Here is a 27,620-nt window from a genome sequence, read left to right as displayed (position 1 = left end):
GTCGTGAATACCAAAATTTGTTTTGTTGAAATTTATCAATCATATTTGTTTTTTAATTAGTTGCACCTAACGTACATAGCAGCAAGGATGGTGCATCACCTATTTATCGTTCTCACTCGGAAGCCAAAACGAACACGCCCTTGCAGTGTCCCGCCTCCCCCCGAATGACCGGTGCGTCGGTTAGGCATCCTTAGACGAAAGAGTGGTCTTTCAGGATTGGTCGTTGTGTGTCACCACCTTCCACCTATCCTACACATTCGATTAGGATTGTCACTGCGAAGCTATAGTTAAGGTGCACGGGGTCTTACCGTCTAGCCGTTGGTACTCCGCATCATCACGGAGAATTCAATTTCACGGGGTCCATGCCGGAGATAGCATGGCAGTCGTTACACCATTCGTGCAGGTCGCAACTTATGCGACAAGGAAGTCAACATATTAGAATATCATAATGATGTGGCATTCCCGACTTGAAAATGGTTGGTAGACTTCAAGCTTGGTCAGTTAGACCTAATAAATAGGCATCAAAGGAGGATTGTAATAAGGAGTTTTGCGATTTGACTACTTTTTAGTTGAAGAACCTAGTGAGCCAATTCCTACTCCTTCGGAATGCATTATCCCATACAAAAGCATTTATAGAGGAATGTTTTTTCTATACTAAATTTCTCTATAGAGAAAATTGGAATGTTCATCGTCCCCAAGTCATATTTACTACATTTTCCTTTTTGCACTTACGGAATGTTCTTAAAACTTACCAACTCAAGGAATTATGTGCATAAAATTACATATTTTATTGAAAGATTCAAAATTAACAATATTTTTTGTTTTGATGTATGAAGTAATTGACAAATGTGACTTAATTAAAAACATATTGAGATCTTAGGTAACTTTCAAGCCAAATATATATATTTCTTAGGTAACTTTCAAGCCAAACTCAAAATAATGTGTTTCGAGCAAGTCCATTGTGAAATGTTGAGATATTTATCCTACAGATTTTGAAGAAGTAAAAAAAAGAAAAAAATCCTAATGAAAAAAGAAAAAGAAAAACGGAAACAACTACTTTTGGCGGTTATTCATTTATACCCACGGGATTATATATAAAGAAAGCGCAGCCCCTAAACCCTCTGTTAAACCCTTCCGCCATTGCTAGTTTCCCTCTTGCACTCTTATAATGTACGGACAGCCACCGTGCAACGGCGGCGGAGGTGGAAGATGGCGCGGCGGGCCACCGATGCAACAGCCACAGCCACCGGTACCACATGAAGGGTTTCAAAATCACAACTTTATTCCTTCTCAACCTCCAAACTATTTCGTTCCTTCAAACCCCTTCTTTCCCCAAAACCCCAATTTTCCAATTCAAACCCCTAATTTCGCAAACTTTCCAATCCAACAAAATCCTAATTTTCAATTTCAGCAGCCTCCGCAGAGTTCCTCGAGAGGTAACGAGGCTGTTGAGAGAGTTGATAGAGCCGTAATTAAGGCACGTAGAGACCTTATAGAGGCTGGTGAAAATGTATCGGCTTGGAAAGTTTCACAAGCTGCTTTGGTTATACTTAAAGCTGATTCTTGGGATTCTTTGGGTCTCAAATTGCAACAAGTTCCCTCTCTTAACCGCCTCATAGTTACCGAAGGGAAGGTACAACAACTTTGTATTTTTACAGATTTTTTGTATTCATTTTTTCATGATTTTTTTTTAAAGTTGAGAATATGTTTTAGTCATGTTAGCACTTTTACTTTAGGTCCTGTGCTGCTTTTCTAGGAGTAAATTGATATGTCAGCACAAAATACAAAAAAAAATTTCTAGTGATTAAAACGAGATGCATTGTTTAAATGAATGTGACTTGCAAACTGCAGAGTTGTGTAAAATATTATTTTTGTAGAATCATGATAAACCTACCAACATGTCCCAATATGGAATGTATAAATTTGAAGGACCTTTTTTAAGAAATAAAGTATATTTGGTCAACTGATCGAATTTTTTTTTGTTGCTCACGGTCTCTTTTTGTAATTTGACTGAAGATGTTTTAGACTATTATAAACTTTAATCAGTTTTATCCCATGGATTATTTGGAACTTTGCTTATGAAAGTTGAATTTTCTGACTCTGTTGAGCTGTTTGTATGTGTTTTTCTGGAGATTTAATGATTAAAGATGCCTTATGTGGAGCATGAAATGTTCACACATGATAAAGGTTTCAGTTTTGTGTACCTAAAAGGGTAAGCATCTGATTTTTATAGTTTTTTTGTCATGAGAAAATTTTGCAAAAAATGAGTATATGATGTGTTTATTTAGAATTTTACTTATAAAAAAGAAAAGTATGCTATGTGCTTGTTGTTATGGAGATTGTTCAAATGCAGTGTTGTCGCTCAACTTGGTCATTTACATTGGTGGTGCTTAATTTTTAGTGGTCTCTCTCTCTCTCTCACTCACTCACTTTCTGTACTTCATTTTGCTTTATTCCTTTCAATTTATTTTTTGTATTTGGAAGCTAGCCTCAATTCATCATGTGTTATTTACAACGAGCTCCATCTCATCTTTAAATAGATGCACTTGTTTTTGCTTTTACCTTTTCTTGTTGTACCATTTGACCCATCAAGAAGCACTCTATTTCCGATCCCCTTGCTTCCAATGGGGGTACATTATTTTCAAGTTGAAGGGAAGAGGTTATTAAATTAATTTTCCCAAAGCAATGTGAAATTAGAGTGAAGCTTTGGTGGCCGTCAACCTTAAATTCCATTTTGTATTTTCTTGGATAATATTTAGTGGATATTTATAGGTGGACCATTTTTTTTTTTTTTTTTCATGTGAATAATCTTGTGGAATTCTAAATTTTCATTTCCCCATCTCTATTTCTTAGATTAATGCTTTCATCCACTGCTTTGTCGGTGTTCAAAGAATTACCACATTGTATGATTTGGAAGTAGCAATAAGGAAGAATGAGGGGGTTGAGCAGTTTGAAGAGCTGGAATTGGGTCCGGTAGTGAAACACCCGCTTATTATCCATTATTTTTCTGTCAACCCTGATATGTCAGAAGTTTTCAGAATAACAACTGAGGAGATAACGTCCTTACTTTCTGAGTTCATGGATGCTGATAAACATAGAAAAGTAAATGTAGATGAATTTTTGAACTTCATTGCCGATAAGAAATCTGCTATAACCAGAGAGAAGCTCGGTGTGCGGATTCAAAGCTTGGGGTATGTGACATATTTTCACTCATACAAGATTTTATTTATGTTCAATTAAATATTGTAGAATAGCCTCATGATTGAAACTTATCATTATAAAATTTTAGATAACTAAATGTGAAAATTAGCTTATATTTTGGCACACAAGGGGGGTGTCTGCCTTCTCAAAAAGTTCATTGTGAGCAAACTTTAGAGCTATAATTGTGGTATAGGGTGTGCGACTTGCGTGGTGGGAATGTCATGTCTTAAACTAGGGCCATGACCGGCACTTGATAGGGTAGACCTTACCAAGCAGACCATCTTGACCTGGCTAAAGTTACTCGTACTTGTCAATAAATTTCATAACCAATTCTTGTACATGCTTAGCAAAACTATGTGTAGTACAAGTACATTTCAAATTTACCTTAAAGGGGTTCTATTATCTTTTGAAGCAAGTCACAAAACTTAAAATCAATTTGGCAAAGAGCAGAATCCTCAATATAAATGTGGATGAGTGCATTGAGGAGTTAGCTGATATTCTGTAATGTAAAGTGGAAAAATTTCCTGCTTCTACATAGGGCTTCCACTAAGGGCAAGAAGAAATGATCATATACATTGGCAAGGGGTACTGGACTGGTGTGCTAACAAACTAGTTCCTTGGAAGAAGCAATAGCTTTCTTTTGGAGGAAGAGTTACTCTTTTTTTTTTGGGTTAAGATACAAACAACAACAACAAACCCAGTACAGTCCCACAAGTGGGTTCTTGTGAGGATAGTGTGTACGCAGATCTTACCCCTACCTTGGAAAGGTAGAGAGACTGCTTCCTATAGAATCTCGGCTCAGGAAAGATAAGAAGAAAGGAGTAACAACAAGTAGTAACACCAGAAGACCAATCAGAAAGCGAAAGTGAACAAAACAACAAGTGATAACAGAAATCTAAGAATAAGAAAATACAAGACTAACACTATGTAGCACACTAATACTTCTGGTATGAATAAGGAAAACAGAAAACAATCGGCCACCTAACTTTGTATTCGAATTCTCGACCTCCACACCTTCCTATCAAGGGTCATGTCCTCGTTAGGCTGGAGCATCGCCATGTCTTACAATCACCTCACCCCAATACTTTTTCGGCATACCTCTACCTCTCCTTAGGCCTTCCAAGGCTAACCTCTCACACCTCCTCAATGGGTATCCCGTATCCGTGCCTCTTTTTTACATGCCCGAACCATCTAAGTCTCGCTTCCCGCATCTTGTCCTCCACAGGGGCTACGCTCACCTTTTCCCGAACATTTTCATTCCTAATTTTATCCAACTTGGTATGCCTGCATGTCGATCTCAACATCCTCATTTCTGCTACCTTCATCTTTTCGACATGAGAGTTCTTGACTGGCCAACACTCAACCCATACGGTATAGTCGGTCTGACCACCAATTTATAAAATTCATCTTTAAGTTTTGGTGGCACATTCTTATCACACAAAACACCAGAGGCGAGCCTCCATTTCATCCACTTCGCCCCAATACGATGTGACATCCTCGTCAATCTCCCCATTTCCTAGTATAACTGACTGAAGATATTTGAAACTTTTTCTCCTAGGGATGACTTATGCGTCAACCCTCACGTCCCCATCTGTTTTCTGAGTCACCCCACTAAACTTGCACTCCAAGTATTGTGTCTTAGTCCAGCTCAACTTGAAACCTTTTGATTCCGGGTCTGCCTCCAAATCTCCAATCTCGCGTTAACACCACCTTGCGTCTCGTCAATTAGTACAATGTCATCTGCAAATAACATGCACCACGGCACCACCCCTTGAATGTGGCGCGTCAGCGCGTCCATCGTTAGGGCAATGCAACCCTATCACCACTGGGAAGTGTTCTGAGTCCTCTCCTACTGTCCTCACTTGGGTCTTAGCTCCATCATACATGTCCTTAATCGCCCTAATATATGCAATAGGTATACCTCTAGCCTCCAAATATCTCCACAGAATCTCCCTTGAGATTTTGTCGTAAGCCTTTTCTAAGTCGATGAACGCCATATGTAAGCCCCTCTTCCTCTCCATATACTGCTCCACCAATTTCCTAAAAAGGTGAATGACTTCCATAGTCGAATGCGCCGGCATAAATCCGAACTGGTTCTCGAAAATATACACACGCCTCCTCACCCTCAACTCCACCACCCTTTCCCAAACTTTCATAGTATGACTTAGCAGCTTAATGCAATTTTGGATATCACTCTTGTTCTTGTACAAGGGATTATTGTATTCCACCTCCATTTTTTGGGCATCTTCTTCGTCCTAAAAATGACAGTAAATAATCCATTAAGCCACTCCATCCCCGCCCTGCCCACATTCTTTCAAAATTCCACCAGAATTTTGTCTGGCCCGGTCACTCTTCCCCGGCTCATCTTACGCATCACCCCTCGACCTCATCAACATTTATATGCCTACAATACCCAAAATTTCGATGACTCTCGAAATGTTTCAAATCACCCAGCACAATGTTCCTGTCCCCCTTTTTATTCAAGAGTTTATGGAAGTAAGTCTGCCTTCTTCGACGGATATATGCCTCGTCCAACAAAATTCTACCTTACCTGTCTTTGATGCACTTAACTTTGTCCAGGTCACGGGCCTTCCTCTCTCTTACCTTGGCTAGCCTTTACAGCTTCTTATCCCCGCCTTTGCCCCCACGTTCTTCATACAAACGTCTGAATGCTGCAGTTTTAGCCGCCGTAGCCTCTAACTTTAGCTCCTTCTTAGCCATCTTATACCACTCCCTATTCGCCCTCTTTTCCTCCTCGTCTACGCTCTCCCCTAGCTCCATATAAGCCGCTTTCTTGGTTTTCACTTTTCCCTGGACCCTCCATTTCACCACCAGTCACCTTTGTGACTACTTGGGTATCCTTTCGAGACCCCTAAAACCACTCTAGCAGCTTCCCTAATGCACTTTGCAGTCGTGCTCCACATACCACTCGCGCCCCCATTACTCCTCCATGCCCTAATAACCCGCAACTTCTCCCCCAGCTCTTGAGCTTTGTCCCTAGTCAAGGCTCCTCACTTGATCTTAGGTTGACCGAACACAATTCTCTTCCTCCTCTTCCTCATGATCTCAAGGTCCTTGACCAAGAGCCTATGTTGGGTCGTGAGGTTCTCACTCTGGATAACCTTGCAATTCTTGCAAAGACCTTTATCGGACTTCCTGAAGAGTGTATAGTCAATCTGGGTCTTGGCCACCGAACTCTGAAAAGTGACCAAGTGCTCTTCCTTCTTTGTAAAGTTCGAGTTAGCTATCACCAACTCAAAGGCTTTCGCAAAATCTAACAGCGAAGTTCCTCCTCCGTTTCTAACTCCAAAACCAAAGCCGCCACATACATCGTCATCACCCCCATACGTCGTCCCAATGTGGCCATTAAAATCTCCTCCTATGAAAAGCTTCTCAGTGTGTAGAATACTACGCACAACCTCGTCCAGATCCTTCCAGAAACGCCTTTTGACTTCCTCATCCAGGCCTACTTGGGGTGCGTACGCACTAATCATGTTTAAAGTAAATCCTCCAACAACTAGCTTAATAACCATCAGCCTATTGTTTACCCTCCTAACCTCCAGCACTAGCTCCCTCAGATCCCTATCAACCAAAATACCTACCCCATTCTTGCCCCCCGGGGGAGTACCATTGTTTAAACCCGTCTACATCCCGTGCCTTAGCTCCTATCCATCTAGTCTCCCGGACACAAGCTATATTTATCTTCCTCTTATGGAGAATCTTCGCTAACTCTATAGACTTCTGCGTCAAAGTCCCCTATGTTCCAAGAGATTTTATTAAAAAGTTGTGTCAAGCTGATACTGAGAAATTACTGATATAGTGCTGGCTCAATAACATTAAAATCCTATGCAATCTACCATGTCCAGCATATCATGTAAATTCAAAACTACATTTCCATCTCTCCAATAGTAGTACATTTCAACTTAGCACTCATTCTTAATACATTACGCAACCAAGACTTGCCGTGGAGTACATGGAGCGAACTCTAGAGCAATATTTAAATACTATTAGCAAGAATATGGTTAAAAGCTAAAATTGTTGGCCTCACCAAGAAAGATGTGGAGCTCACCCTTGAATGCTATCGCTGGTGCTAAAATCAATTGGTAGGGGTCACCTCAGCTGTATTATTGAAAAGAAACAATGAGATCGGACCAAGAAAACCCAAAAGGGAAAGAAAGGAACAATGAGATAAGAATTGGTGAGTTCATCAACTCACTAAGCGTTAATTGTATCTGTTGAAAATATAATTAAGTAAATAAAAGTGTGCTCTCTCTCTAACCATTTAAGCTTTTAGATGAAATGGTTACATACTTCAAACTTGGTATTAGATCAGGCAAATGTTCTGTATTCGAGTCTAGCTGCCACCCGGTACCAAAAATAAAAATTCAACGTGCTTGGCCATGAAAATGAATCAGACCCGCACGAGAGGAGGTGTGTTGAGAATATTATTAAGAAATAAAAGTATGTTCTCTCTAACAGCTTAAGCTTTTAAATGAGATGGTCAAAATACTTCAACAATATCCATAACTTTTAGGGACAAGATTAGATTTGTAAAACCTGCATTGTTTGAACGATACTAAGCACAATAACCTTCTGAAAAAAAAGAAAAAAAACTAAACACAATAACATAATCTCATGTGTGTACATATAATGTCAAAACATTAATTTATCTGATAGCGAAATATGTTGTTTCCCTGTAGTCATTTTTCTTCTGATTCTTTAGCTTTTCGAATTGTTAAGGAGTACACTTTCTTTCCTACCTTGATCAGGTAAGCCTAGCTCTATTATCTGAAAAAAGAGAGACGTTCATTTTCTGAAACATGTGTAGTACCCTTCATAAATGCCCATAAGACTGCAATCGAATATCTTAAATCCTAGCTGGGCTAGCATGGAACACCATGCAAATGTGGCATGCGTTATATATTCCTTCTCTTTTATGTTTGATATTCTATTAAAGGTTTTGTCTTCTATTCGTAATTTCACATTCACCTGTGGATGCTATGCCAATGTCTTGCGTGTATGTGCTGAGTTCTAATTGGGACTTTGAGTTTTCCTTCTTTTTTCTTAAATTTTTAAACCATGAAAACTATATATCTTCCGGTTAGTTATTGAACTTTCTGTTGTTTAGATGTGATATCCTATTTTGTTAGTGGATTAATTGAGAGATGAAATAACTGGAATGTCCTCACTCAAGTCCTTTATGGCTGTTTCCCCACTTTTGAAGAAGTAGATACTTGTCTTTGTCGCCTGTCACTGTCACATCATTTGGTCTTCAGTGTTGAACACTTGTGGATTGATGAAATCTATTAAATCTTGGTAAGGGAAGAATGAGGATCCTTTTTCTTGTATATGACAAAACCTTTTAATATAGTCTAGCTCATGTTAACACGTGTTTCTCATGCTTCTTCTGCAGATGCTGACTAATTTTGGGGCATGTAATAGTTAGCTGTGGCATTTGTGTTCTGTTTTCAGCAGAATCTGATCATTCATATTTCCTCATGTGTACTCCTTCCTTGTCCTTTTCAGGATGCATATTACATTTATACAGCAAGCAAGGCAATTCCAAACTACCACTGTTTCCAAATATCTTAGTACGGTGAAAAAAGAATCCAGCAAAAATATCAGGAATCGCCCTCTCCTATCTGCAGAGAAGAAGCAGTTAGATGAGCATTTCCTTGCCATGCGTCAACGTGTCAAATCATTTTCTTCAACTGAGGAAGAATTTTGTGGTAAACACATTAGGTTTATATCAAGTTCAGAATATGAGAGCAGTGATGATGATCAGGATGAAATTGCTGCACATAGCCAGTGCAAATTCCCAGCTGGAAACACCAAAAGTTCGGACAGACCAACCACCTGTCCTTACCCATCAGCTTCTGAAGAAATGATGCGGCTGGGTTTGAAAGCTGAAGTTGAGGTTAGCCCACATACTGCTTGTGGCAGTGATAGATACAGTAAGGATACTGGGCTATCCAAGAGTAAAAGAAAACATGATGATGTTCAGAGTTCCATGGCTTTACCCAAAAAAACACCCAAAAAAGATGTGGTTCAGGCAGAGCTTCTTACTCGCAGGAATAAAAAGGGATTAAAACTTTCTCAGAGGTGGAATGAAGAATCCGACGGTACAAATGATTTTTCAAATGGTGATGATTCAATTAAGATTTTCGTTAACACATGGAGAGAGGCATGTCGGACAAACGGTGTAGATGAGGTACATTTATGCAGTTGCTTCTTATCTAGCAGAGAATGAACTTATCATACATCACTTTGAACTGATGCTGTCTCCAAATAACTGGTCTACCCTTTATATTGGGTTGCTGTTTTTGTCTACTTTTGCAAAAAGAAAAACTATTCCAGATTCAAAGACATGTATCATATTTACTACAAAAGATGTCTTATATCCACTTTTTATACCTAGTTCTTTGGAAAGTTAAACTTTATCCAGAGGAAAGTTGCGGCCATCTTCTTTTGCATTGTATGGTCGAAGGCAGATCTGAACTTCGTTTTCAACCTCTTCAACCTCCCTTTTTTTTTTTTTTGACGAAGGTAACACTTATGTATTATAAACAAAAGAAAACCAACACAAAGGTTGTGCTGGTAACCATTTACAGATTCAAAAGAAGCCAGAAACTATCCTTGTTCTCCTTACAAGGATTCTATGATGTTTAAAGTCGATTCTTCATCATTCACATAATTTCCTAACCAAAAGTGAAACATAATACAATTCATCTTTAACTTCTGAATAGGACTGCTTCTGCCTTCAAAACACCTGGCATTCCTTTCCTTCCAAGCTATCCACCATATGCAAACTGGGATCAAATTCCACCAGGTTTTTTGCCTTACACTGCCCTCCTGATTATGCCAGCATCTCAGTAAATCTGTTGTGGTTTTTGGCATAGTCCACCTAAATCCAATCATGCTGAGAAAAGTTGCCACAACTGGGAAGTAACTCTACAGTGCAGAAACAAATGGCTATTGCTTTCTGAATCTGTAGAGCACAGATAGCATCTGGAGCTCAGTTGAAATCCTCTTTTCATTAAGTTCTCTTGAGTTAGACAGGCCTGCTTAGCAACTAACCATGTAAAGCATACCAATTTGAAAGGAGCCTTGGTTTTCCAAATTTGTTTCCAAAGCCAATTGTTGTCTCCCTAATTGTTTCCCGATAGTAAGGTGTAAACTGATTTGACTGTGAAAGTCTTCTTGCTAGTCCCCTTCCATATAAAAAAATCTGCAGTATTTGTTGTACCCTAAAATAACTCCAGATGCCTCAATAGCTCAGCTACTCTGTCAATTTCCCAGTCAAGTTCCACCTCTGCTGACCCCACATCTCCCTAATTGTTGCTTCAGGACTGGATAGCAAGCTGTGTAAGTCAGGAAATAAATCTTTGAGAGGACCGCGCCCTAGCCAATTATCATGCCAGAAAGAAATTCTACTGCCATCACCAATATTGAAGCCACAGTTGGTGATGAAATTGGGCAAAAGAGATCTGATAGCTCTCCAATTACTCACTCCAAAAGTAGCTTTCACATTTTTGGTGCACCAATGGGATAACTGGCGATACTTGTAGTTGATCACCTGCCTCCATAATGCTTCTTCCTCATAGTTATATCTCCAAAGCCATTTTGAAAGTAGACTTTTGTACTGCTTCCTCGAATCTTTGATACCCATGCCGCCCACTTTCTTGCTGGAGATGAGAGTCTTCCAATTTACCAGGTGATAAGTTTTGTTCTCCTTGTTACCTTGCCAAATGAATTTTCTTCTTAGTGAGTCAAGTCTCTTTTTTTTATCCCCGTGTTTTTACCTTATCAAAAAAAAAATTCTTCTTAGAGTGTCAAGTCTCTTTTCCACTTTAGCTGGAATAGGAAACAAGGACATTACATAAGTAGGGATGGAGTCTAACACACTGTTTACCAGGACCACTCTTCCCCCAAAAGAAAGGTATTGACTCTTCCATTTTGCTAGCCTCTTTTCACTTCTTTCAATCACCCCCTGCCATATTTCTTGAGATTTGTTCTTTGCCCCTAAAGCTAGCCCCAGGTAAGTTGTTGGTAGGGTTCCAATTTCACACCCCAGTGTGCCTGTCAGCCTTTGTAGTTAATCCATTTCATTAACTGGATATAGCATACTCTTCCTCCAATTGACATGTAAGCCTGTCACTGCCTCGAAGACTGTTAAAATTAATCTGATGTGCCTTCGTTGGTCAATGTTTGCATCACATAATATCAAAGAATCATCTGCATATAAAAGGTGAGAAATTTCCATGTTGCAGTTGTTATTTGAAACTCTGAATCCCCTCACCCATCCATTTGACTTGGCATTCTTTAACATGCTATTGAGGCTCTCCATTACTAAAATAAACAGGAATGGAAATTTAACTTTGAGATGGGAAAAAACCTTCTGGAGATCCATTGATGAGGACTGAAAATTTAACTGTGCTAATGCAGAAATGAATCCAACTTAGCCACTTCCTGCCAAAGCCCATGGCTTTTAGAATTTTGATAAGGAACTTCCAATTGACATGATCAAATGCTTTTTCAATATCCAGCTTACAAAAAACTCCTGGAATCTGGGCTCTCAGTCTTGTGTTCACAATTTCATTAGCTATCAATGCAGCATCCATAATTGGCCTCCCTTTGAATGCCATTTGATGTTTATCTACCAGATTATCTATCATCTTCTTTACTCTTTCAGTTAACATTTTAGAGATGATCTTGTACACACTCCCGATCAAGCTAATTTCCTCTTCAACCTCCCTTTTGTTATGCCTTATACAATGAAGGATTTATTAACCAACTAGGGTGTTGGGGGGATTGAAAAAACCAGTGAGAAAAATCTAGAAGATTGTGCCAGCTTTTGTGTGTTGGGTCTTATGGAAGGAAAGAAATTAGAGATGTTTTGAAGGGAAATCAGAGATTATTCAGAAGATCAAATTCAAGTGTTTATGGGTTTTGGCTTTGTGGTGTAAATTACTGGAGGTTAAAGATGAAGACAACATGTTAGAGTTCATCGACTCATTACAGGAATAGGATGTTGTATAGGAGGAAACCTAATCCTTTTGTTTTTGCATAGAAGGGTTCAAAAAATTGTAATCTTCTGGTTCCATCTTAGTGCCAGGTTTGTATTTTGTGCTATAATACATACTCTATGTGTTTAAAGAAGTTATGCTTGTTCTTTTCATGTTAACTTTTATTTCTTTGTTTGCCTCTTGCAATATTGTCAAATGATTTAGCTAATAGCTACTGCATTTTTTCTTTTTTGATTCTCTTAAGCACCTATTTTTGGTATTTGGGCTACGCTTCAGATGCTTACAGTCAACCATTGTACACACATGCTGATTTTCTGTCAATTTTTCTTTCTATTTTAGGTTTTTCAGAGGATGCTTCAGTTCTATAAGGCAAGGAACAAAACTAAAGTGACAAAATTGTTTTCATCACATCCATTTTGTGGGTTGCTTCAAGTTGCGGTAAGTTTATAGAGTGTTTTGATAATTAATTAATTAGCCATAAGACACCTGTCTTTCGGAAACAACCTCTCTACCTTCAGTAGCGGTAAGATATGCGTACACATTACCCTCTCCAGACCCTACTTTTGTGATTTCACTGGGTTTTTTGTTGTTGTAGCCATATAAGACACCTGAGTATTTTTTTTTTTTCCGTATCAAAAAAATTCTGCTTCATGAGTAAATCTATCTCAATTCAGGACCTCTTTAATACTCTTTTATGATAGGCATTCATTTGGGTGCCTTTCTTTTAGCTGCTTGAGATCATCAATTAAGTATGAAATTTTTACACATCAGCTAGAAGTAAAGTAGGACTTTGCATTCTTCTTTTATATTTGTAATGCAAGTGTTTGATTGATCTTCTGCAAGACTTCGTGTAGACTTAAAATGGGCCCATCTCCATTGAGTTCATTCTACGGCACACTTTGTTTCTCTAAAATACTCTGATGAACTTCTTACCAAGGATGTCCTTATTGAAAAAACAGGGAACTATATTTCCTTTGGCAAATTCCTCAGACGTGTGTTGCTTTCTTCTGTATAAAAGCGCACAGTTTGTTAATTACTCTCTAAAGCCCATCATAAGCTTTCAACAACTTTTCCAAGTCGTAAATGCACTTCGGTTAATGCCTCATAGTTACTAAAATCCATTTTTGCTGTTTTCTCTAGTATATTTTTGTCTGGAATGGAAAAAAGTTTGCTGAATTCTTTGCCCTGTTTTGGAGAATGGTTATAAAGCAGTTTTTCGGGGACAGATATTGCTCTTTCAGTAATGTATTTTTGACCCTTTATCTTTTCCATGTTTTCGTTTGTAATTTTGATTTTACTTGATTTTGAACTGAAGGTGTGGAAAGAATCTCAATGTTTCTTTAAGAAATCCACATTACATGCCTTTTTTTGATCCATCACATTACATGTCTTTTATTGATCCATCACATATTCACATCGCATGTCTTATATTGCCTCAACGGTTATATTCTGACATATATTTTTTGGGTGTATTGCATATTTTAATAAACAAATAAATGCCATTACTCTCAAACAACTTAGGCTTTTAGATGATGTGATTCACACAATTCCACATGGTGTCAGTGCAAGCAGAGGTCTTGCGTTTTACTTTTACCGCCAATAATCCAACAAAAATATTTTCACATGCTTGAACCAAAACAATAATTAGGCCTGCTTGTGAGGAGACATGTTGGAGAGCTCCATAACAGTTTAAACTTTTAGATTTTGTCTATATGATTCGGTGGGTGTACTGCTTGAACCTCCACTCTAACATGCACCATTGTTCGAGATAACTTCCCTCCATTTATACTTAATGTCATTGTACTTCTGTGAAGTTAATGACTACCTTCTACACTGAATATCATTTTCTTAATTTTAGTGTAATGACTTTGCAGGTTACATCTATTAAACGTGGAATGTGGGACACTTTGTATGATAAGCTCCAAATATTTCACCAATATGAAGAGACCAATAGAGACACTGAAAATTGTGCTGACTCCATCTGCATTGAGGTTGAATCACCTGAAAGGGATGCTACCAATCATTTCGAGAAGCTCTTGGTGTGTGAAAGTGGTGAGTTGTACACCACTGATGTTTTTATTTTGCCTGCAAGGTTTTACAACGTTTTGTCCCTTTTTTTTTTGGGAAAAGGTGAATAATTTTATTAACAATTGCAGAGAACCAGTGTACAGGCGTATACCAAAAAAAGAGAACCTACACAGAATATGGTTCTCAACAAAGGAGATCCAATCCTCTATACAAATAGGGACCTCATGAGTACACTAAAAAGAAACTAGAAACTAAAGACTATTTTGCAATTTTACAAAATCTTGTTCCACCCCTTCAAATGCCCTCCTATTTCTCTCTTTTCAAATAACCCACATGAATTTATTGTCATTTCTCTCTTCAACTTCTTGAATGTAACTCACATATTCTTTCAGCCAATACTTAGAAAAGGGAATAGAAGTCTAAGGTGCTTGAAATCTATAAATGGCTAGTCTGCTTCAATTGGCTGCAGATCAACAGATTTACATCAGATAATGCATGATTCTCCTAGATTGATAAGTGTTTTGAATAGCTTTGCAAAGAGCAAGGCCCATTCCGTTTATTGTGTTACTGGATATTGAACCCCCCGGATTGTAGTATTGTACTATCCATGCTCAAGATACCCAACCCTGTGTGTGGTGGTGGTGGTGGTTGGGGTGAGGGGGGTTAAAGTCCCCCACATTGGATGAGGGGATGTATTGTCTCTTTATGTGGTGTTGGGCAAGTCTCATTTTATGAGTTAGCTTTTGAGGTTGAGTTAGGCTAAAGATCCATTTTCTTTACATGGTATCTATGCAAACAAGAGGTCTTGGGAGTCTCGCGGCCGTGCAAGAAGCAAAATAATATTTCCACATGCGCGGCCCTGTGAAAGAATTAGACTCACATATGAGGGGGCATGTTAAGACTTTAGTAAATATAGTAATTAAGAAGTATGCTCTCTCTAACTGTGTAAGCTTTAGATGAGAACAAAATTGTTTTAACTACTATCTCTCATAAAAAGAAGTCTTTCAACTTATAACAATTCAGCATAACTTTCAACTCTTCATACTGCTAATGACATGATTAAAGTATCTAAGTTCTGTCTCTTCACGATTATGCTTTTGGGTTTCCTTTTCACTTCTCCTCCACTTGAAAGCTAACACTTCTATTGTTTTTGTTTAAGTAGGGGTCACTATTGAGGACATACATAGTAAAATTTCTATGTATTTTGAGGGTGATGATGATGCCTTGTCCTTTGCAAGTTCATACCATGAGAAGTTCTTCTTCCTGTTGAATAAGTTTTACAAGCTTGAATCTTGGTTGACAGAGCAGTTTTCTGTGAAGCATTTTGAGTCACTTGGTCATGGGAATATCTTGCCCTTCTTGGAGAAAAATATGCATCTGCTTAGTCATGTTTTACCAAAGTTCTTAACAAATGACATGCATGAGAAGCCTCCTATGGAACCCTCAATGTTTGATTGGCAGTTTGATCTATTGTTATCACAGGCTTCACAGTGTTTGTGGGAGAACGAAAAAGTAGACAAGCAAAGGATTTCTGAGTTACTAATGAGGCAATTCCCTTTAGTCTGTTTAAAAGTAGCTGGAAGTGCCATGATGATAGATATAGAGGGTTTTGTGAAGGCAAAGAAAGGCAATATGACTTTAAAATCTGTTGTATTCTCTGAAACATTGCTCAAGGAATATACATTTGGTAGAACCAATGAGAATATATCAAATAGATCCGGTTTGGAGAATGATGTAGGTTATGCAGATCGTCTAGTGATGTCAAAAGATGCCATAAAGGTCTTGGTCAATGCTCCAATGTTGATAGATCTGAACTTGTGGTCACATTGGGATATGGTATTTGCTTCTTCTCTTGGTTCTCTTGTGGGTTGGCTGTTAAATGATGTAAAAACCGAAGAATTGTTGTGTTTGGTAACTGCGTGTGGAAAGGTTGTCCGAGTTGATCATTCAGCCAGTATTGATTCTTTTGCAAACGTATTTCTGCAAGGGAATTCTTTTGATACGGCTGTTGAACTGTTATCTTTGTTGGTTTTGTATGGTGGTGAAAAAAATGTTCCTAATTCACTCTTAAAATGCCATGCACGTCACGCATTTGAAGTTTTAATTAGAAATTATGAGGAAATAAAATTACACGAGAATCAGAACTCCCTCAAGCATGACATATCTCTGTGCAGACAGCTCATACCTGATAAAACTACATCGACTATAAATAACAAGTTACTGAGGAAGGGTAGTGTTGCTAGCATTGTGCCCTTTGCATCGAGGTTTGTTCTTGACTGTCTGGGATATCTGCCTGTTGAGTTTTGCCATTTTGCTGCAGACATCTTGCTTACAGGGGTGCAGCCATTTGTCAAAGATGCTCCTTCAGCTATCTTAGGTGAATGTGAACGGATAGAGCAGCGTCTTATGCTTCATCGAGTTGGAATGTCTCTGGGCATTGTGGAGTGGATTGAAGATAAACACAAATTAAGTACCTGTTCTACCACTAACTTAGTAATGTCTTGTGGATCAACATGCTTGAAAGTCACAGAGCTTGATTTCAGCAATGAGTCAACCTTTATGCAAGAATCAAACAAATATCCCTTGTCTAAAAATGATATTAGCCTCTCCCAAGATCCAATGCAGCAAAATGAAAATCGAGATGCCAGTTGCTCTGCAGGTGTTATAACTTGTGTTCCGCCTGATAATTTGGCTGATAGTGCCACACAGCACTCATGTGAACTTGAGAATTCCGCTGCCAGGGTTATTGAATCTATTCAGCGAGAAGAATTTGGTCTGCAGCCTGATATTCCACTAGTTGAAAGTGCAATGTTGAATAAGCAGCATGCTCGCCTGGGGAGAGCACTCCATTGTCTTTCACAGGAGTTATATTCTCAGGATTCACATTTTATCCTAGAGTTGGTCAGTATACTTTCTTCTTCTCTTATCTGTTCAGTGTTGTATCTGGCTCATACTAGTGTTGGTTATATTTGTAAACTCACCATTCAATGTGGAAAAAGATGGAGTACTTTAATGTGGATTTGTGATACAAAGGTTTATCTTGATTTGGCTCATAGGAGGAAGTAGATTGGAGTAGGAAAAAAAATTACAAGAAATAGATGTGAACCAACGTGCAACTGATAGACTGCTATAAAATAACTAAAATGAAAATTATTTTAAAAAAATAGAAGTACCTAAAAGTTTGTAGAGTAGCATGGTAAGAAGATAGGCATGGTAGAAAAGGTGGAGGGTCGTCAGGAAATCAAGGACATTCTATGCCTCTAGCAAGTAATCGAAGGTGTATTAAAGCAGACAACAGGGATTTTATTCGACGGAGGAATTGTGTAATTGACAACCTTTGTAGCCCATGCTTCTAGCTGCTCTATATTTCTTACCAATATCAACCAAGGAAATCAACGGCACATTCTATGCCTTTACCTTGTAATGCTCTTGGTGCAGTAGAATCTGCGACAAGGTTTCTATCAGATGGAAGGAATGACTTAATAATATGCATATTGCAACTTCTAGTCTCGTTAGTAATTGGATTTTATTTCCCCGACGAGTTCAAATTCCCCAGGAACTTGTAGACTATCTTAGCTTGCAATGAGTATGAGTTTATTGTTATCACTGGATTTTCTTCTGATAGGAACTCTAAAACTTTGTTTCTGCTGAAGATTTTATAAGGAGTGCATTGTGCCTAAGCTGTCAAAAGGATATAACTGATTGCTCTCTTTACAATGGTACATTGATTCAGGTTCAGAATGCCGATGATAATATCTACCCTGAGGATGTCGAACCCACATTGACTTTCATTCTTCAGGATAAAGGTATTATAGTTCTAAATAATGAACGTGGCTTTTCTAGTGATAACATCAGAGCACTCTGTGATGTCGGGAACTCTACTAAGAAAGGACGTAATGCTGGATATATTGGGAAGAAAGGCATCGGTTTCAAATCAGTATTTCGGGTAATATACACAAATAAGTCTGCTAAATTTCATTTAGTTCCTTATATTTAGACAATATGCTTTTACTTTCTGTTTGTTGCACCTTTATGCTGGCTAATTGAGAGTTAGCAATCAATTTCCTTATCAAAAAAGAGAGTTAGCAATCATTTTTTCAGTGCATTAAAGGTTTTACTTCTAAGGATCAGAAAACCCCTTTTTTTGTGTTGGAATATTTTTTCTTTGTTGGTAAGCTAGGAGATGGCTAACTTTAAGTCACCCCTACTTAATATGTTATTAAAGAATAAATGGAAGTTAGATTAACATCATTCCACAGGCGCATTTAGATTTTGAGTAGTTATGAGATTGAAGTCTTGCCCTTAATGAAATATGAGCCCAAAAAGTATAAACCAGTTCATAGAAATTGTACCTCTAATGATAGTTAGATCTACATACACACCATCTTTACAAAAATTCTGACTTAAGATTTCCTAATTTTTCGTGATATAAGTGGACTTTGATTCTGGTGCTCACATCACAAACTGGGGTACGATCCTCTGTGAAACTGCAATATTGTATCTTGGAGGAGATGGATGGTAGGCAGAGGTGGATGGAGCCTTTGAACAATGGTTCACTTGAACCCAGTATTTTCAACATGGAATATATATGGGTGTGTGTGGAAAACCACTAAATTCAACAAGTATTCAATTTTGAACCCTTAATTTCAGCAGTACAATACCTTCACAAGGTAGTGGTAAAGTCTGCGTGCACATTACCTTCACCGGACCCCACTTGTGGGATTACACTGGGTTTTCTGTTGTTGTTGTCGTCGTCGTTGTTGTTGTTGTAATTTCAGCAGTACAACAAGTTAAGTGCTAAGAACTTTGAAAGTTGAACCGATCAAGTTTAGCTTACCCTTATTTTTATTTTGTTTTTACAGGTCACTGATGCTCCAGAAATTCATTCCAATGGCTTCCATATTAAGTTTGATATAACTAATGGCCAGATAGGTTTTGTTTTGCCAACTATTGTTCCTCCTTGTGACATTGACTTCTATACCAGATTGGCCTCTTCAGGTTCCTATTGCAATCATTGGAATACATGCATAGTGCTTCCCTTCAGATCAAATCTCTTGGAAAGGTCCGGCGAAGAGAATATTATGTCAATGTTTGCTGATCTTCATCCATCTTTGCTGCTTTTTCTTCATCGTCTTCACTGTATCAAATTCCGAAATATGCTAAGCGATTCTATTGTTGTTATGAGGAAAGAAGTTGTGGGAAATGGTATCATTAAGGTTTCCTTCGGAGAGGAGAAATTGACTTGTTTTGTGGTATCCCAGAAATTACGGGCGGACACTATTCGTCCTGATACAACAGAAATCTCCATAGCGTTTACGTTGCAGGAAACAATTGATGGAAGCTACAACCCACAACTGGACCAACAACCTGTTTTTTCATTCCTTCCTCTGAGAAAGTACGGCCTGAAGTTTATACTTCAGGCTGATTTTGTACTCCCTTCATCCAGGGAAGAAGTTGATGGTGATAATCCTTGGAACCAGTGGTTGTTGTCAGAGTTCCCTGGCTTGTTTGTTAGTGCAGAGAGGTCCTTTTGTGATCTGCCGTGTTTTAAGGATAATCAAGCAAAAGGTGTTACAGCTTATATGAGCTTTATTCCCCTTGTGGGGGAGGTTCATGGTTTCTTTTCTAGTCTTCCTCGGATGATCCTTTCTAGATTACGCGCATCAAACTGCTTGATAATAGAAGGCACGGATAATGAGTGGGTTCCTCCATGTAGAGTTTTGAGAAATTGGACCCAAGAGGCTCGTAACCTTTTGCCTGATAGCTTGCTTTGCAAGCATCTTGGTGTTGGTTTCTTGCATAAAGATATAGTTCTACCAGATTTATTAGCCAGGGCTCTAGGAATTGAGGAATATGGACTCAAAGTTCTACTTCAGGTTGTAACTTCTTTATGCTCTTCGAGCGATGGTCTAAAGTCAATGGGTTTGGAATGGTTATGTATGTGGTTAAATGCATTTTTCACAATGTCATCAAATGGAAAAAACTCAGCAGATTTTGGGATTGAATCGCATCTCATGAAGGAACTCAAGAAACTTCCGTTTATTCCCCTTTCAGATGGTAAATATGGATCACTGGACGAAGGTGCAGTTTGGTTGCATGTTGATTCAATGGGTGCTGCAACTAATGATGAGTGTGCACCAGAAACTTTCTCAATATTGTATTCTACTCTTAGGACTGTGAGTCCTGCACTTCTTTCTGCGGCTGCCGCTCTTGGCACGTCATGCACCGAATCATCAATAGTAGATAATGTTACTAGGATGTTGTACAGAGTTGGCGTCCAACGTTTATCAGCACATCAAATATTAAAGATGCATATTCTACCATTTCTCTACAGAGAGCAAAATGAACAAGGGCATAGAGAAACTATGACAGAGTATCTTGCCTTCTTGATGTTGCACTTACAGTCGAGTTGCCCTGACTGTCAGTCAGAAAAGGATCAAATTATCAGTGAAGTGTGCAACAATGCTTTCATATTGACAAATCATGGTTGCAAACGTCTTGTCAAGTTTCCTATCCATTTCAGCAAGGAATTCGGAAATCCCATTGATATGAATAAATTAATACATGGATTAGATCTTGAATGGCTTGAGATTGGGGATATGTTCTTGAAACATCCAATCAATGAATCTTTAACTGGAGGTCCATTAAAGTGGAGAAAGTTTTTCCAGGAAATTGGAATCACTGATTTTGTTCGAGTTCTTCAAGTTGAGAAAAGTATTTCTGATGTGTGCTCTGTTTCCATGAATACAACATGGGATAAAGATTTGATTTCCAAAGGATCAATTGCGAAAGATTGGGTGTCCGAAGAGTTTGTCAATTTGCTGTCACGGTTATCTTCGACGCATGACAAGGAAAAAAGCAAGTACGTCTTGGAGGTGCTTGATAGTTTGTGGGATGATTATTTTGGTGATAAGGTTACTGGCTTCTATTTCAGTTCCACTGGAGAAAGGAAAGTATTTGACTCTTCATTCACCAGAATCCTCCGTGATGTTCACTGGCTAGCATCAAGTATGGATAATGAGCTCCGCCGTCCAAGGGATTTATTCCATGATTGTGATGCTGTGCGCTCAATTTTTGGCGACAATGCTCCTTATGCCATTCCAAAGGTCTGTCTGATCGTAACGAACTTTGTTGTAGTATTATTAATCAGAACACCTTCGTGGTTTTTGTTGGTGTAAACCCCTACCCCCTACCCCCTACCCTAACAGGAAAAGAACCAAAAAGAGAAACAAAAAAGTTTGACTTCATACGTGTTTTACTGGATGTTAGGACTGGTCTAAACCATGGGTCTTAGGTGGTACTTGAAGTAGTTGCTTAACCTGGTAGTTTCATGTCAATAAACATTTGTATGAGGAGCTTCGACCTATTAATTTGGCTTGTCCATGATTATTTGTGCAAGAATCTAGTGATCACAGTGTAGCCTGTATTAAAAATATGATGTGGCTGCTTTTTTCACACCTCATTCTGGTACTGCAAACTAACTCTTCTTATTTATGCAGTATTTTTACTGTGGTAGGAAACTGACTAAGTGGTCAGCTCAAATCCGATCTGGTTTATCTATTTATTTATATTTTTAGTTAGTTCTACAGAGGAGTTTTCACTATTTCAGCCTTCTTTTATGGTTTTAATTTTCCCAAGAACTGTATATGTTAGAAGCAAGTGCGAGTGGATTTGACTTTCAGGAGAAGCTAGAATTTATTCTGCTTGTGATTTGTTCATTTACGTTCAGTCTTGTTCTTGTTTGAGCCAAAATGTGCTTGTTGAAAAGACCTTTCTTCTTTGTTGGCTTCGTTATTCTTCTTTCAATTAGCATTTGTAACCATTTTTATTATTTTTGGTTATTCTCCATGAATTTTTGGTAGTGGCTTAATGCTCTTCTGTTGTGAAACAGGTGAGAAGCGAAAAGTTGGTAACAGCTCTTGGCTTGAAAACACAAGTTACGGTTGATGACACTTTAGCAATTCTTAAAGTTTGGAGAGCTAAAGTACCTTTGGGCGCTAGGTAATTGATCTTCCTCTGCGGAAACGTGTGAAATCAGCTAGATGCTAATTTTTTCATTTATCTGAACTAAAAATAGGGTTTCAGCATATCTTTTCCTGTGGATAGAATGAAGAATTAGTTAAGGCTCACTTAAGGCTCAAGTGATCCATAATGCAACAGTTTGTCTTTTGTATTTACATACTGAAGTTGGTGGATTGGGACTGGTAACTGATTTAATGATGTTCATGTTTCTTAATATCTTTGTTTAGGACATGAACGCTAGTCAATGTCGTTAAGGTGGTTGCTTTGCTAGAGTCATGTTTATGCCTTTTCCCCATCGTTGACTGGTTATAATATCAAAAATTTGATAGTCCTACTGAGTTCCTAAAAGAATGGACTGTAGTTTTTTTTTTCAAATCAACTGATAGAAAGATCCAACGTCATTAATGGTCAGGTACCACCTAGCCATAACATGTCCCCTTGTAACATTTGAGCTTCTTGAATGCATAAAAAGTAGAAACGTTTAGAGATGTCAGGGTTTCCTTCATTGTGAGCTGCTATTTCTCATCATTATTCTGGTGTTTCATGCTTATCTGTTTCTCTTGTTTTCAGTTTATCACAAATGTCAAAGTTCTACACTTTCATCTGGAGTAGGATGAGTACTTCAGACAGAAAAGTGGTTGAAGAATTACGCGATGGACCTTTTGTGTTTGTCCCTTGTAAGTTGGTCGCTTCACATGAAGATGTTGTGCCTGGTGTTCTTTTGTCATCTAAAGAAGTCTTTTGGCATGATTCAACTGGTTCGGTGGACCAAGTGAAGATGGTATGCCCGGAATTTGATCTACATTCAGTTCAGCACCCTTTCACCAAAATGTTATGTAGCATGTATCCAGCCCTTCATGACTTTTTTGTGAAAGAATGTGGAGTGGATGAGCTCCCTCATTTCCATGGATATCTTCAAATATTGCTACAGTTGTCAGCTGCTGCTTTACCTTCACAAGCAGCTAAGAGTGTAAGCTATCTTTGTTGCTAAAAACTTCCATCGCGATAGTTGATGAATGATTTTGATGCTAATGAAACCATTTTCTGCTGAATATCTCGGCTTAAGAATGGATTTGATACTTGTTTTTTCAGGTCTTTCATATATTTCTCAAGTGGGTTGACGAACTAAATTCAGGATCTTTGAGATCTGAAGATATTGGTTTCTTGAAAGAAGGTCTTTTGACGATGGATTATCTGGTTCTCCCAACTGCAGAAGATAAATGGGTATCTCTGAACCCATCCTTTGGGCTCATCTGTTGGTGTGATGATGATGAGTTGAAGAAGGAATTTAAGTATTTTGATAATATTACGTTTCTCTACTTTGGGCAACTCAATGATGAGGAGAAGGAGATTCTCCGAACAAAAGTTTCAATGTTCATGCACAAATTAAGCATTCCTTCTCTATCAGAGGTAAGCTAGATTACACTTCCCTCCCTTTGCTTTTGTCTGCATGCATATATAGGAGAAAGGCTTGCTGTTTCTGTAAGAGTCGATCTAAGATGCCCACTCGGTATAATTAGGCCCCACTTATTCAACAACAACAACAACAAATCCAGTGTAATCCCACAAGTGGGGTCTGGGGAGGTAATGCGTACGCAGACCTTATCCCTACCTTGTGAAGGTAGAGAGGTTGTTTCCGGTAGAGCCTCACTTATTCGTCAAAGAAAGTTAAATTTTTTGAAAAGTTAAAGTTTTCTCCAATTTTTTGACCAATACTTGCTTAAATACGATAAAACTTCACTATCGTCTTAATACCTGTGCCTAGTCATACTAAGACACTTAAATTGGGACAGACTGAGTAACATGACTTTCAGGTCAATTTAAGACATTTAGTATGTGCTCTTTTGCAGGTTGTAACTCGTGAAGCAATATATTATGGTCCAACAGACTCTAGCTTGGCAGCTTCAGTAGTTAACTGGGCTCTTCCATATGCTCAGCGCTATATTTATAACGTTCATCCAGACAAGTATTTGCAGCTCAGCCAGTCTGGATTTCAGAACCTGAAATGCCTACAGATTGTTGTTGTAGAAAAGTTGTTCTACAGGAATGTTATAAAAAGCTCTCACATAGCATCGAAGAAACGGTTTGAATGCAGTTGTCTACTAGAGGTATTCGCATCTATGGGTTCTTATATCCATATAGTGCTACTTGCTTGAGATATTTCTGAAAAAAGCTCTATTTGAATCTTCATTAAACTGTTTATGAAAAAGCATTGCTAATATATTGGTCAGGTTGATGTATAATAAATGTAAGACCTTTTCCTCTGTAGTCCAAAACCTTAACACTTCTATATAGTGATGTACAATTCTTGAGTTATATCTCCTTTGTGTTTTTTGCTTGTTCTTCTTCAATTCCCAGATTTTGTAAGTGTGAATATTTCATAAACTTACAAAACATGCCCGGTAAATATTGTTTTTTCCGTTTCCCAGTCTTGTTCATGGAGATCTAACATTATTAAGACTGTAGATATGCTTATTTTTTGTTATGTCAACTTTTATCTCTGTCCAAGTCTTTGTTAGTGAAATCTTATTCCTTATATATGTATATATAATTTATTTATTTTTACTCTGACAGGGAAACATTTTGTATGCAACTCGAGAATCAGATTTTCACTCAATGTTCTTGGAGCTTTCTCGTTTGTTCTCTTCTGGAACTTCCGACTTGCATTTGGCAAACTTTCTTCATATGATCACAACTATGGCCGAATCAGGTTCCACTGAGGAGCAAACTGAGTTTTTCATTTTGAATAGCCAGAAAATGCCTAAACTTCCTGCAGGTGAATCTGTTTGGTCAATCACAAATTTTCCATTGTCAACAGATAGTGAGAAAGGGCTGCTGATTAGTTCTTCTGGAACAATTAATGGGATTAACCCTATGAATTTCATGAAGAGACCTGGAATCAACTCAAACTGGCCACCTACAGACTGGAAAACTGCTCCTGGTAGTGTAACGAAGACACAGGCGGCCAGTGGCATCCAAGTGAAAGAGGAGGGGGCTATGGAAGAAGTTGTAATTAAAACATGTGCACTGGCACCAACTGAGATCACTTGTGTGGAGAATGCGGACAATGATCCAGCATCAGCTGCAGCTGTACTAGGTTCACAAGATGCTGATCATGTGTGTAATGTACTCGTACCTGGTACTGTGGAAGTGCCATTTGATCCTCCTCATCCCACGACTACACCACATGACTCGAAAAATAGTTCATCTGATGTGACAGAAAGAGATCAGCTGTATGTAGGCACAACTGACCCGCAACAGGCAATGTTAACTGGCAGACACGGAGAATTTGTTGCTTTCAAATACTTTGTGGGGAAACTAGGTGAGCCTTTTGTGAAATGGGTCAATGAAACCAATGAGACGGGGCTTCCCTATGACCTTGTTGTGGGGGATGACGAATACATAGAAGTAAAGGCAACTAGATCGGCAAGAAAGGATTGGTTCCACATTACGTCGAGGGAATGGCAGTTTGCAGTTGAGAAAGGTGAATCTTTTAGCATTGCCCATGTTGTATTATTGCCCAATGATTCAGCAGCAGTGACGGTATACAAAAACCCAATCAGACTCTGTCAACTTGGTAAACTTCAGTTAGCTCTTTTAATGCCAAAGTCATGATACTTTTTAAGGTGTGTACATTACATTAGGATGAGACACTTATTTCTGTTACTTCATACAATCATACAAGAAGTTAATCAACTGGACTAAAGTATAAGGAGATGATATAGAATATGGTTTGAAATGACTAGGCTTTCATTTCGGCTACCTGCTGAGCAGCGCGTCCTTTTGATAGAGTTGCATTTGAGAATTTGCACTATATATTGGCCTTATATTGTCAAGAAGCTTGAGCTGGACCCCCGGCACCAATAATTTCGGCGAACTGCTTCCTGTATACTGTAAAGTCTCATTTTGGAAATGACAGCTGATAGCATAATCTATAGGAAGATGTTCCTTGTAATTATATTCTTAATTACATCATTGATTGAACTAAAATATTGCCGATGGCTAATACAAATTGAGCTTATTGTGAATTGTGCCAACAAATTGGGCAGTATTATTCTCTTATAAATTCTGAAAATTTGTAATCTATGCAATTTGTCTTGTCAGTTGATCAAATAATTGATTTCCCTCACCATTTTTGAGCCAATCTCCCAACCTTATGTATTGAAAGTCTTATCTAATGATAATTGGATAGTACAGATTTAACTCATTTAGAAGGATGTGATGATCAAGGCAATGCTTTAATAGAAGGCAGAAATCTGTCTTACAAGCATGTACTGGAATCTATCTTTTTCACTATTGTTGTGCTTACGCTTTCCTTGAGCCGAGAGTCTATCGGAAATAGTCGCTCTACCTCCATAAGGTAGGAGTAAGTATATTAATGTTAGTGTATTCTTTTTTGCATGTATTGTTAATCTCATAGCAGGTGAACTTAAACTGCTCTTTCAAAATGGTGCTATTTAGTAATCCTATAGCTTTTTGCCTTCATCAATAGACTTTGGTCCTTTCTATTAAGTTTTGAATGATTTTCTAGTCAGATCATTTCAACTTTCAACTGAGATAGACTAAATGTATCTTGATAGGCAAGGAGAAGTTTTGGAATAGATAGCTCACAAAGACAAGTTAAAACTGATATAGTCAGACTTCTCTATAACAGCATCCCTATATAATAATACTTCACTATAAAAGTCAAGCTTTTTCGGAATCAATTTTCATATTATGTTATAATATATGTTCTATATAATAGCACTTCGCTATAACATCCAAAAATATTCGGAACAAACGAGGTTGTCATAGAGAGGTTTGACTGTAGTATACAGGGGCGGATCCACCCCTTTACGATGGGGTGGCATGGCACCCGCAAAGATGATAAAATTTTATATGCCTATATTGAAATTTTCTTAAATTAGGTTAAATATATGATCCTGCCACCCGCAGTCGTAAGCTAGACAAAGGTGTCATGGTTGGTAGACCTTTTTGAAAGCTTTTTCATATGTAAAATCTAAGTTGGAATTTATCTTGAACCTTGTCCGGTTTTCCCTTTTCGTGTGCTTTTTATTTCTTTTTTCCTTTTCAGCTACCTCCCAATTTTCTATATGTCGTTTATTATTTGTTGTATTTTTCTTTTCTCTATTCTATTATATGTATGTGGTCTCTATCAAAAAACACTCAAATAAGAAACTCCAAAATGTTAAAATTTTATAATATAAGCATTCCTCTTAATCTCAAATTTATGAGTTTTCTTCTTTCAAATTCAAAAAACTTGGGTCTTAATGGGAATTTTTGATTGAGATCAATTTTTTTCATCTTTTTTATTATATCATAAAACTTTGTGTTATTCTATGG

General features: G+C 38.1%; 1 protein-coding gene across 1 annotated transcript; it reads left to right on the top strand.

The window, feature by feature from the left end:
* The first annotated feature begins 1,110 nt into the window (after positions 1-1,110).
* Positions 1,111-26,318, top strand: LOC107802024 (protein NO VEIN). The gene is made up of 13 exons (XM_016625492.2): positions 1,111-1,633; positions 2,854-3,191; positions 8,728-9,412; positions 12,567-12,665; positions 14,102-14,279; positions 15,418-17,156; positions 17,989-18,201; positions 19,118-21,361; positions 22,147-22,256; positions 22,848-23,247; positions 23,370-23,687; positions 24,128-24,385; positions 24,852-26,318. Exons 1-13 carry the CDS (start codon positions 1,169-1,171, stop codon positions 25,890-25,892), a joined length of 8,088 nt encoding a protein of 2,695 aa, XP_016480978.2. The 5' UTR covers positions 1,111-1,168; the 3' UTR covers positions 25,893-26,318.
* The last annotated feature ends 1,302 nt before the right edge of the window (positions 26,319-27,620 follow it).

The sequence above is a fragment of the Nicotiana tabacum genome, chromosome 14 (assembly GCF_000715075.1).
Source record: "Nicotiana tabacum cultivar K326 chromosome 14, ASM71507v2, whole genome shotgun sequence".
NCBI classification, from domain to species: domain Eukaryota; kingdom Viridiplantae; phylum Streptophyta; class Magnoliopsida; order Solanales; family Solanaceae; genus Nicotiana; species Nicotiana tabacum.
This window is presented reverse-complemented; position numbering and strand designations above follow the sequence as displayed.

Bases quoted from the DNA above. Each gene is read 5' to 3' on its own strand.
- LOC107802024 (XM_016625492.2), top strand. From the start codon at position 1,169: ATGTACGGACAGCCACCGTGCAACGGCGGCGGAGGTGGAAGATGGCGC. The intron at 12,666-14,101 runs GTAAGTTTATAG...ATGACTTTGCAG, and splicing joins GTGGGTTGCTTCAAGTTGCG to GTTACATCTATTAAACGTGG. The intron at 21,362-22,146 runs GTCTGTCTGATC...GTTGTGAAACAG, and splicing joins CTCCTTATGCCATTCCAAAG to GTGAGAAGCGAAAAGTTGGT.